Genomic DNA, 12,979 nt, shown 5'->3' with positions numbered 1-12,979 from the left:
ATGTTCAATAGGATTTAGGTCTGGGCTCTGGCTGGGCCACTCAAGGACATTCACCGAGTTGTTGTAAAGCCACTCCATTAATATTTTGGTGGTGTGCTTTGAGTCATTGTCTTGCTTGAAGATGAGCCGTCGCCCCATTCTGAGGTCAAGAGCACTCTGAAGCAGGTCTTCATTCAGGATGCCTATGTACATCGCTGCATTCATCTTTTCCTCTGTCCTGACTAGTCTTCCAGTTCCTGCTGCTGAAAAACATCCCCACAGCATGATGCTGCCACCACCATGCTTCACTGTAGGGATGCTATTAGCCTGGTGATGAGCGCTGCCTGGTTTTCTCCAAACGTAACGCCTGGCGTTCACTCCAAAGAGTAAAATTTTAGTCTCATCAGACCAGAGAATTTCATTTCTTTAAAATCCTTCAGATGCCTTTTGGCAAATTTCAGGCGGGGAGCGGATTCCGTCTGGCCACTCTACCATACAGGCCAAGATTATTATAATTAATGAAAATGTAAAATAATTGTCGTTAACTGAAATAAAAATAAAAACGAGAGTTTTTCAAATAACTAGAACTAACTGAAACTGTATTGTGTTCATACAAAACTAACTGAAACTAGCTAAAATTATAGCAAAAACCTCCGTTGTCGTATTTGTAAATGTATTTAATACACAATCTTACTGTAAGCCTTTTAGAAGTATATCTATTTACTCCGCGCTGCAGGTGTTTTACCCGCACGGCACCTCAGAGTCTGTAGTCCTGCTGCCATTGGCCAGAACGAGCCGGTTCTCCTCCAGTCATCCTCGCTGTTGCTCCCGTGACAAAAACAACGGGTGGACATCACAGCAGGCAGGAGCACGGTGACAGCATTAAATACAGAGACTTAAAACTATTACTTTAACACGTTTGTGCCCAATAATTGGTTTTATGTCGGTATCGAGATCGCGAATGAATCTTTTTAACCGGATCTTCTAAGTGAACCGGTTGAACTATATCACTTAATCGAACTGAATCATTTGAAACGATTCGCGTCTCCAGTAAGCACTCGTCCACAAACTACTTACTTTTTAACAAGCCTAATAACCCCTCTAACTCTAAATAATCCAATATATACTCTTATTCAGTTATTAGAACAGTGACGTTACCTTAAGATCAAATTTGTGAAGCGGTTAACCGATAAAACTGCGCATGCGTGATTCAGTGAACCGAGCACAAACAGTTCATGACAGCCTGCTGTGACTGAACTAAACTTCAACAACTGCAGCGCGGGTAAACCGAGGGCTTAAATGAGAGGATCTGGTGAAACGTAAGTTTATTTCATAAAAGAAAATCGTAATGGAGATTAAATAGGTGAATCATGCTTCAGTTGAGTTGCAAAACTTTACTGTAAGACATTTTTCAGATCATGGTGATGTTTTAATTGACTGAAATGACTATTGCAGACTACATAATGTTGAGTCCTAACATCCGCGATAAATATCTGAACTTCCCATCACTACTGTGTATCTAACCTCAGAATCAGCCTTGCACACATATTGTACTTAAGGCTGCGGTCTTGTGGGCTGTTGTATTTGAATTTGAGGATGGGTAGACGGTTGTGGTAGATGATAGTGTTCATGTGTCCTCTGAATACAGGTTTCACAAAATGTATGGCTGAGTTTTTGTTATACAATATTTATTCTGTTGATTTTGAATCTTGCACCTAACAAATATCCTCATTCAGAAAAAAAAAACTGAAACGAACACTGAAACTAATAAAAACTAGAAAATCTCCCTCTAAAACTAATTAAAACTAACTAAATTTGAAAACAAAAAGTCAAAACGAAATAGAAACTAAAACTAATGAAAAATCCAAAACTATTATAACCTTGATACAGGCCTGATTGGTGGATTGCTGCACAGATGATTGTCCTTCTGTAAGGTTCTCCTCTCTCCACAGAAGAAGGCTGGAGCTCAGACAGAGTGACCATCGGGTTATTGATCACCTCCCTGACTAAGGCCCTTCTCCCCCGATCACTCAGCTTAGATGGCCGGCCAGCTCTAGGAAGAGTCCTGGTGGTTAAACATCTTCCACTTACGGATGATGGAGGCCACTGTACTCATTGGAACTTTCAGTGTAGCAGAAATGTTTCTGTAACCTTCCCCAGCCTTGTGCCTCGACACAATCCTGTCTTGGAGATCTACAGACAATTCCTTTGTCTTCATGCTAGGTTTGTGCTTTGACATGCACTGTCAACCCTGGGACCTTTTATAGACAGGTTAATGCCTTTTCAAATCATGTTCAATCAACTATATTGACCACAGGTGAACTCCAATGAAGCTGCTGAAACATCTCAAGAATGATCAGAGGAAACAGAATGTACCTGAGCTCAATTTAATGCTTCACGCCAAAGGCAATAAATGAATTTAATCCATTTTGGAATAAGGCTGTAACATAAACAAATGTGGAAAAAGTGAAGTGCTATCAATACTTTCTGGATGCACTGTATCTGTCCATCTATCTTTCTGTCTGTCTATTTATATATCTAACTCTTAATTTGTCTGTAGTCTGTCTGTCTGTTTGTCTGTCTGTCTGTCTGTCTGTCTGTCTGTCTGTCTGTCTGTCTGTCTGTCTGTCTGTCTATCTATCTATCTATCTATCTATCTATCTATCCATCCGTCTTATCTCTTTATACATCTGTCTGTCTGTCCATTCATCCATCATGTATATTTGAATAATAGTGTATACCACATTGGCTCCTGTATTAGACGAGTACATAAAATGAATAAACATGTTCAGTCTTGACCTGGGCCACTTCTTTAGCAGCAAAGAAGTTGTTATAGGTGAGGTTGACGGTGTCGGGACCCGTCACAATGGTCAGCGCTTTGGCCAGATGATGACTGTCAGGGAAATCCATGTTGAAGACGTTACGAACTTTAGGATGCTGAAAAAATGAAGACATAATCATGGCTTTAAAATGTGTGTTTTTAAATACAAATAAAAATTAAATCATTGAACCAGCAATCATTCACTTATAGTATTTTTGTTCCTACTACGGAGGTCAATGGTTACAGGTTTCCAACATTCCTCAAAATATCTTCTTTTGTGTTAAACAGAAAAAGTAATAAATGATGGAGCATCCCTTTAAAAGACACCTCAGAGCTTTAAAATAATATAAAGCAGGTGAAGTTTCAGAGAGAGAGAGAGAGTTCTAGAAAGTTCAACATGTCAATCATGACGTCTGCTTTCCATACATGATGCATCAACAAGAACAGCCCAAACAAATCTGGCTCCATGCAAATGTGTGAAGGAGAACTCCAGGTCAGCAGCTGTGTGTGTGTGTGTGTGTGTGCCTGTGAATGTGTGTGTGAGCCACAGACATGCATAAATATCATTATATTTATCTTTGAATAACATTAATAATATATCTAACACAATATCAATGATTTCTTTATATTTTAAAGTGATTTTAATATGGATGCCAAAAATGTGGTCCACTTTGCATAAAAGCATCATCCAGAAAACAAATCAGACTAGTAAAATTATAAAGTCAAGGCACAAAAGTGCTTGATTTGTAATGTTTTAAATGAACTTATTCATGAATGTTTATTTTGAAAGAAAACTGTATTACCAAAACCTTGTCATAATCATAATTAATGATAATTAAATTCAAGAGCGCAAGCAAAAAATAACCTATAATATACCATAGTGAGAATAATAAATGTGAGTAAATGTGTTCTGACAAATATAAACATACGGTAACACTTTACTATAAGGTTCATTAGTTAATGCATTTACTAACATGAACTAATCATGAACAACACCTGTACAGCATTTATTCATCATAATTAGAACATTTACTAATGCATTATTAACATCCAAGTCCATGCTTGTTCACATTAGTTAATGCACCGTGAGTTAACATGAACAACTGTATTTTCATTAACTAATGTTAACTAACATAAACAAATATTGTGGTACATGTATTGTTCATTGTTCAGATTAGTAAATGCATTAAATAACATTAACTAATGAACCTTATTGTAAAGTGTGACCAAACTTACAATATAACAAAATTTGTTAAAATAAATCAGATCTATGTAATCATCTTATACGTTTATGTTTAATTCTTTTAGCATTATATTTTAATCATTTATTGGAGACTGACTCTGAGTGGATCATTTAAATCAGTGAGTTTTCTACTGGAAGCTCAGTTTGAACGAATCACTTCAGTCAGCGAGTTGTTTACTGGAGACTCACTCTGAACAGATCATTGGAAAGAACAAGTTATTTACTGGAGACTCACTCTGAGCAACTCATTTGAATCAGAGAGTTGTTTACTGGAGACTCACTCTGAACAACTCATTTGATTCAGAGAGTTGTTTACTGGAGACTCACTCTGAGCAACTCATTTGAATCAGAGAGTTGTTTACTGGAGACTCACACTGAACAGATCATTGGAAAGAACAAGTTATTTACTGGAGACTCACTCTGAGCAACTCATTTGAATCAGAGAGTTGTTTACTGGAGACTCACTCTGAACAACTAATTTGAATCAGAGAGTTGTTTACTGGAGACTCACTCTGAGCAACTCATTTGAATCAGTGAGTTGTTTACTGGAGACTCACACTGAACAGATCATTGGAAAGAACAAGTTATTTACTGGAGACTCACTCTGAGCAACTCATTTGAATCAGTGAGTTGTTAACTGGAGACTCACTCTGAGCAACTCATTTGAATCAGTGAGTTATTTCCTGGAGACTCACTCTGAGCAACTCATTTGAATCAGAGAGTTGTTTACTGGGGACTCACTTTGAACAACTCATTTGAATCAGAGAGTTGTTTACTGGAGACTTACTCTGAACAACTTATTTGAATCAGTGAGTAGTTTAGAGAAGTCACACTAAATGGATCATTTGAATCAGTGAGTTGTTAAATGGATCATTTGAATTAGTGAGTTTTCTACTGGAGACTCACTCTGAACAGATTATTGGAAAGAACAAGTTGTTTACTGGAGAATCACTCTGAGCAACTCATTTGAATCAAAAAGTTGTTGACTGGAGACTCACTCTAAACAACTAATTTGAATCAGTGAGTTGTTTACAGAAGTCACACTGAATGGATCATTTGAATCAGAGAGTTGTTTCCTGGAGACTCTGAACAGATCATTGGAAAGAACAAGTTATTTACTGGAGACTCACTCTGAGCAACTTATTTGAATCAGTGAGTTGTTAACTGGAGACTCACTCTGAGCAACTCATTTGAATCAGTGAGTTATTTCCTGGAGACTCACTCTGAGCAACTCATTTGAATCAGAGAGTTGTTTACTGGAGACTCACACTGAACAGATCATTGGATAGAACAAGTTATTTACTGGAGACTCACTCTGAGCAACTCATTTGAATCAGTGAGTTGTTAACTGGAGACTCACTCTGAGCAACTCATTTGAATCAGTGAGTTATTTCCTGGAGACTCACTCTGAGCAACTCATTTGAATCAGAGAGTTGTTTACTGGGGACTCACTCTGAACAACTCATTTGAATCAGAGAGTTGTTTACTAGAGACTTACTCTGAACAACTTATTTGAATCAGTGAGTTGTTTAGAGAAGTCACACTAAATGGATCATTTGAATCAGTAGGTTGTTAAATGGATCATTTGAATTAGCGAGTTTTCTACTGGAGACTCACTCTGAACAGATTATTGGAAAGAACAAGTTGTTTACTGGAGAATCACTCTGAGCAACTCATTTGAATCAGAAAGTTGTTTACTGGAGACTCACTCTAAACAACTCATTTGAATCAGTGAGCTGTTAACTGGAGACTCACTCTGAACAACTCATTTGAATCAGAGAGTTGTTTACTGGAGACTTACTCTGAACAACTTATTTGAATCAGTGAGTTGTTTAGAGAAGTCACACTAAATGGATCATTTGAATCAGTAGGTTGTTAAATGGATCATTTGAATTAGCGAGTTTTCTACTGGAGACTCACTCTGAACAGATTATTGGAAAGAACAAGTTGTTTACTGGAGACTCACTCTGAGCAACTCATTTGAATCAGAAAGTTGTTTACTGGAGACTCACTCTAAACAACTCATTTGAATCAGTGAGCTGTTAACTGGAGACTCACTCTGAACAACTCATTTGAATCAGTGAGTTGTTTACAGAAGTCACACTGAATGGATCATTTGAATTAGTGAGTTTTCTACTGGAGACTCTGAACAGATCATTGGAAAGAACAAGTTGTTTACTGGAGAATCACTCTGAGCAACTCATTTGAATCAGTGAGTTTTCTACTGGAGACTCACTCTGAGCAACTCATTTGAATCAGTGAGTTGTTTACAGAATTCACACTGAATGAATCATTTGAATCAGTGAGTTGTTAAATGGATCATTTGAATTAGTGAGTTTTCTACTGGAGACTCACTCTGAACAGATTATTGGATAGAACAAGTTGTTTACTGGAGACTCACTCTGAGCAACTCATTTGAATCAGTGATTTGTTAATTGGAGACTCACTCTGAGCAACTCATTTAAATCAGTGATTTGTTAATTGGAGACTCACTCTGAGCAACTCATTTGAATCAGTTAATCACTTCAACCAGTGAGCTATTTGACTGTAGACCGGGGTCACCAATCTCGGTTCTGGAGGGCCGGTGTCCCTCTAGGGTTTAGCTTCTTCATTTAGGATATGTAGTGAGTCAAAAAGTACAATATTTTGTTTCAAATTACAGTGAGGCCAAAGTAAAATCTTCCACAAATAAATCAGGACTCTTGTACACGCCGTGAGGTGCAGTAGTGATGTAAAAGTCATCTCTGTGAGCAGGCAGACTGAGGTTGCTGTGATTTGTGTGTAAATGCAGTGTATGACGTGCTGAACGCTGCTGTTTGCAAGGCAAATTCACACAAATACTCAAATGCAACAGTGAACATCTGAAGCTGCAGGTCTGTTCACTTCACTCAGGAATAAAACACACACACACATTGCGTAATATGGTTACCGCACATACTTTGGGCATTTTGGCATATTTCCCTGCTCTGGTGTCCCTGATGGTGGCCACGTCCAAAAACTCGGTTTCCTGCAGGACAGAAACACACAGGATGTGACATCACAGATCAACAGGAGCAGAGCGATAACATCCTGTCAAACTGTAGATGGGAAGATAGGTTTGATTTTCTGATCCAAAAAAATTGTTGAAAGTCATTTTGGGGCAAAACAAAAATCTGTGAAATGCAAAAATGTACAGGAACTGATCTCTATAATGTATAAAGAATAAGTAATATATTAAATTTTCTGTACAATTATTGCAGAATTACTACAAACAAGACACAGATAAATATGTAGAGAGGTTTTATTTCTATTTCTTTTAAATGTGTGAAAGGATATTACTGGAAATGTTGAGGTTCTGAATGAACTAAAGAGTAATAAATATTTCAAAACAAAACCTAATTATCTAAAAACATATTTAAAACCAGAACTGAAGCAAAATACTGTGATTGTGTTTTTATAGCAATTCTTGTAAACTAATTGCAAAAAGTATTGTGTCAAATCAAATGTTGTTATAAAGTGTTGTTACTGTTAACAATAAGACTAAAAAATTATTAAAGTGAACTGAATATTCCTAAAAAAACTTCTACTATACTATATTTATAACTACTAAACTACTCACTACTAAAAACTACTGAATACACTGAAATACAAATACTTAAATTAGAAGAAACAATTAAAATCTAAAATAAATGAAGAAAAACTTTAAAATAAAATAAAGAAATCTAATAATAAAAAATAAAAAGCTGAAAAAGCGACGCAGTAGGTAGTGCTGTCGCCTCACAGCAAGAAGGTCGCTGGTTCGAGCCTCGGCTCAGTTGGCGTTTTTGTGTGGAGTTTGCATGTTCTCCCTGTATTCGCGAGGGTTTCCTCCGGGTGCTCCGGTTTCCCCCACAGTCCAAAGACATGTGGTACAGGTGAATTGGGTTAGTGTACTCTCAGAAATAAAGGTCACTGGGCAGTACCTTTTTAAAAGGTACATATTTGTACCTGAAGGGTCCATAATGGTACCTCAAAGGTACTTTTTAGGTACATTTGGGCACTGATATGCACCTTTGAGGTACCACTGTGGACCCTTTGGGTCCAAATATGTACCTTTTAAAAAGGTACTGCCCCAGTGACAGCTCCTTTATTTCTGAGAGTGTATATAACACATTACAGTGCATATGACATTATACCATACAGCCTTGCACAGAAAGGATTAAACACAATGACAGAACCACTTAGAGAATGTAATTTATTTCCTATTTATTATTATAGTTCAGACTATGAATTAGCCTGTAGTTTAAACATATATTTATATATATTTATATTTATGCCATTTAATTAGAAAAGTGTCTTTATAAGGAGCTGAGCCCCCTAAAATAAAAATTCTAAAATCGACCCTGACTTCTAGTTGATCATTTGTAAAAGTGTCAGAAGGTGGATTTCTCTGCTGAATCATCTGTTGATCTGCATCCCAATCATCACCAATACTGCAGAAGACCTACTGGAACCAGCATGGACCCATGATCCTCACAGAAATCAAGTTTGGTGAAGTAAAAGTCATGGTTTGGTGTTACATTCAGTATGGGGGTGTGCGAGAGATCTGCAGAGTGGATGATCAACATCAACAGCCTGAGGTATCAAGACATTTGTGCTGCCCATTACATTACAAACCACAGGAGAGGGCAAATTCTCCAGCAGCATAGCGCTCCTTCTCATGCTTCAGCCTCCACATCAAAGCTCCTGAAAGAGAAGGTCAAGCTGCTCCAGTATTGGCCAGCCCAGTCACCAGACATGAACATTATTGAGCATGTCTGGGGTAAGATGAAGGAGGAAGCAATGAAGATGAATCCAAAGAATCTTGATGAACTCTGGGAGTCCTGCAAGAAGGCTTTCTTTGCCATTCCAGATGACTTTATTAATCAGTGATTTGAGTCATTGCAGAGATGTATGGATGCAGTCCTCCAAGCTCATGATGGAGTCAGACACAATATTCATTCTTTTTCCACTGCAGCATGAGCACATATTCTATACTGGACATTATTGAAGGTTCAGTGATGAGACTTTAGTCTAAGCAGAGTCAGACCTTACTGTCCTAATGAAATCAGTCAACATCAAGACATGATCATATTTTATTGCGCTCAAATAAGCGTCATCTAGAGGCCTTTGACTTTCATATAAGACACTTCTGATACCAAATCATCAACTAGAAGTCAAGGTATTATTTGTTGTTCCTAAAACTTGGATAAGCCACAGGACTTTTGTCAGGTAGTGTGTGTATATATATATATGTTATTAAACTAACATGAACAGACCCTTTATGTGTATTTTTTGTGTGTGTGCAGTAGGTGTTTAATGTATATTATAAGACAATATTCAGCAGTCCAGAGTGTTTCTCTGCCCACAGAAACAGCAGAAAGAGAAACCTTCATCAGTACAAATCAATATTCTCTCAGACACACACACACACGGACACGCACACGCACACACACACACACACACACACACACACACACACACACACAGAAAAAAAGATGCTCCAGGCCATCAAATCGTATGAATATTATGTTTGCATGATGCTTTTCTTATCTTCAAGAGTTTGTTAGATGGATCTTATGCATTCAGATGTAAAATCTCCACACAGTCATGACTTTATCATATTATAATGTTATTTTCAGCTGTTGGAGCAAAGTATTTTCCACAGGGATTTATGATGCAGCCTCAGATACTGAACAAATAGATCCCTTTATGTCAAATTAAATCAAATTTAAAGGCTAAGATATGAGGAGATGGTTCATCTGAGGTGTCCTACGCTAATGCTGTGGTTTGCAGACATTATTATGGCTCTATTTGAAAAAGATGTAAATTCTGTGGTACATGAATATGGCAATCATTCAGGATCATGACAAATGTTAAAATACTGTGGTATTTAATCCTGTCACTAAACATTAGTACATACTATATAAACACACACACACACTTATATATATATATATATATATATATATATATATATATATATATATATATATATATATATATATATATATAAAATTAAAATATAAATATTTTAATAAACTAAGTTCTGTGAGGAGAGAAAAATTTTACACAGCTTAATATTGCAAAACAAATGGATTATTAATAGTTATTATTTTTATTACGGAAATTTATTCATTTAAAATGTATTACTTTATATATTACTTCTATATTATAATTGTTTATTTTATTATTAGGATTTTTTTTGTCATTTTATTACTTTGTTTTATATTTCAGTTTTTCTATTTTATTCTCCACTAATCAAATAATGGAGAATAAAAACATTAAATACGTAAACAGGAATATAAATTAATAATGTTATTTTAATGCTGTTTTCATTCGTTTACTTGAATTGTTTTATATGTAAAACGTGCATAAATCTTTAAAAAAATGGAGACAACCCAAATTAATAATATGAAAATTCCATTAAAATAATTCAACAGATAAAAATCCCCAACATAATTTAGTGAATATAAAATCTTAATTAATCTGTCCTTCATGTAAAACACAACTGTGTTCTATTATTTTCAAAAGTCATCATATTTGGTCTTTTTTTAAGCAGTTTTGTCTTATTAAAAATGCTAACATTTAAAGGCATATGATAAAGATAAATCTATTATTATTTGATCATCTTACCTTGCTCTGATTGACCCAGTACAGGTAAAATCCTTTGGGGTCCATCTTCATGGTGACCGGTGTGGTTTTCTTGGAGTCCTGTCAACAATTATTTATTATAAATCTATAAAACATCTTATAACAAAAAACTCATGGTAAAAATGTAGATTTTTACAGCAACTTTTTTATGATTAATCACCATACACATTAAGGATATTTACTGTTAGCCAGGTGAGGGATTTTACTGTAACATTTTTATGGTTATTCACCATATAGAAACAACGTTTACTGTTTATCAGGTTATAGATTTTTACTGTGGTATTTTTACAGTTCTTCACCATATATTTTAAGAAAACTTACTGTTATTAAGGTTATGTATTTTTACTGTAGTTTTTTACGGTTATTCGTCATATATATTAAAGAAACTCACTTTTAATCAGACTATAGATTTTTACTGTGGCATTTTTATGGTTGTTCACCATAAGGTCACTTATTGGTAACCAAATTATGGATTTGTACTGTTTAATTTTTACCATTGTTTACCATATATATTAAGGAAACTTACTGTTAATCAGATTATGGATATTTACTGCAGCATTTTCATGGGTATTTATGGGAAATATTAAGGAAACTTGCTATTAACTAGGTTATGGATATTTACTGTAGCATGTCAAAGTAATTTACTGTAAACATTAAGGAAACTTACTGTTAATCAGGTTATAGATTTTTACTGTAGTAGTTTTATTAGTCACCATATATAATAATGAAACTAACTGTTAAAGAGTTTATGGGTTTTTACTGCAGTATTTTTACATTTGTTTATCATATACAGTAGGAGAACTCACTGTTAACAAGGTTACATGGATTTTTACTGTAGCATTTTATGGTTATTTACCATATATATTAATAAAACTTACTGTTAACCAGATTATATTGATATTTACTATAACATTTTCACGTTTTTTCACCATGTATATTAAGGAAACTTATTGTTTATCAGATTATGAATTTTTGCTGTAGCATTTTTACCATTGTTTATCATATATATTAAGAAAACTCACTGTTAACCAGATTATATGGATATTTACTGTAGTATTTTTACAGTTATTTACCATATTTATTAAGGAAATTCACTGTTAACTAGATTATGGATTTTTACTGTTTAATTTTCAGTTATTCACTTTATATATTAAAGAAACTGTGGCATTTTTACAATTATTTACCATATATATTAAGGAAACTTACTGTTAACCAAATTATATATTTTTACTGTAGCATTACTATGGTTATTTACTGTATATATTAAGGAAACTCAATGTTAACCAGGTTATGTAGTTTTACTGCTGTTTTTTTGTACAGTTATTCGCGATATATATATATTAGGGAAACTTATGTTTTGGATTTTTACTGTAGCATTGTACTGTCATTTACCGTTTATATTAAAAAAACTTACTGTTAACCAGGTTATGGATTTTTACAGCTATTTACAATATATATTAAGAAATCTTACAGTTAATCAAGTTATGAATCTTTATTGTAGCATTTTTACAGTTATTTACCATATATCATTTAAAAAAACCTTACTGGTAGACAAGTTATTGATTTTTACTGTAGCATATTCATGGCTATTTACCGTTTATATTAAGGAAACTTATTGTTAACCAGGTTATGGACCAGCATTTTTATTATTTTCATAAATTATTATATATATATACATAATATTATACATTATATATATATATATATATATATATATATATATATATATATATATATATATATATATATATATATATATATATAATTTTATATATTTTCAAAATTTTCTACAGTATTTTAACAGTCAAATTCCAGCAACCACAGCTTTTTTTACTGTAATTATTTTCATTGTAAATATGCTGTTATTTTACTCACTTCTTTCCATTTTGTGAAGCGGTCTCCCTTCACCAGGTAGTCTTTGACGTCGGGCTCCTGCAGCGAGTGTCTGTTTCTGCTCATTCTCAAGCTGAACTCAAGTCCAGCCGTTTGGGGAACCAGACTGAAATCAGCCGCTTCCACGTCCAGCCTTCAATATGCAATGCAAATCAGCATCAGGAGAGCCGGGACGCACCCTCAGCAGGTGGACAGGCTTTATATACAGTACATACACTCACACTTGCAGAGCTGGAAAAGATGGATGGATAGATGGATGGATGGATAGACAGACAAACAACAGATGGGTGGATAGATGTAAAGATAGATGTATGGATGAACAGATAGATAGATAGATAGATAGATAGATAGATAGATAGATAGATAGATAGATAGATAGATAGATAGATAGA

At 34.8% G+C, this 12,979-nt stretch overlaps 1 protein-coding gene across 1 annotated transcript in view; it reads right to left on the bottom strand.

Moving 5' to 3' along the window:
- Positions 1–12,653, bottom strand: part of plcb2 (phospholipase C, beta 2) — an 81,784-nt gene extending 69,131 nt beyond the window's left edge. The window contains 4 exon segments of the mRNA XM_056476413.1: positions 2,779–2,916; positions 6,982–7,050; positions 10,677–10,754; positions 12,570–12,653. Of these exon segments, the coding sequence (XP_056332388.1) occupies positions 2,779–2,916; positions 6,982–7,050; positions 10,677–10,754; positions 12,570–12,653 (369 nt within the window).
- Positions 12,654–12,979: the final 326 nt, after the last annotated feature.

The sequence above is a fragment of the Danio aesculapii genome, chromosome 17 (assembly GCF_903798145.1).
Source record: "Danio aesculapii chromosome 17, fDanAes4.1, whole genome shotgun sequence".
In the NCBI taxonomy this organism is placed as follows: domain Eukaryota; kingdom Metazoa; phylum Chordata; class Actinopteri; order Cypriniformes; family Danionidae; genus Danio; species Danio aesculapii.
Note: the sequence above shows the minus strand (reverse complement) of the source record. Positions and strands in the feature narration are given on the sequence as shown.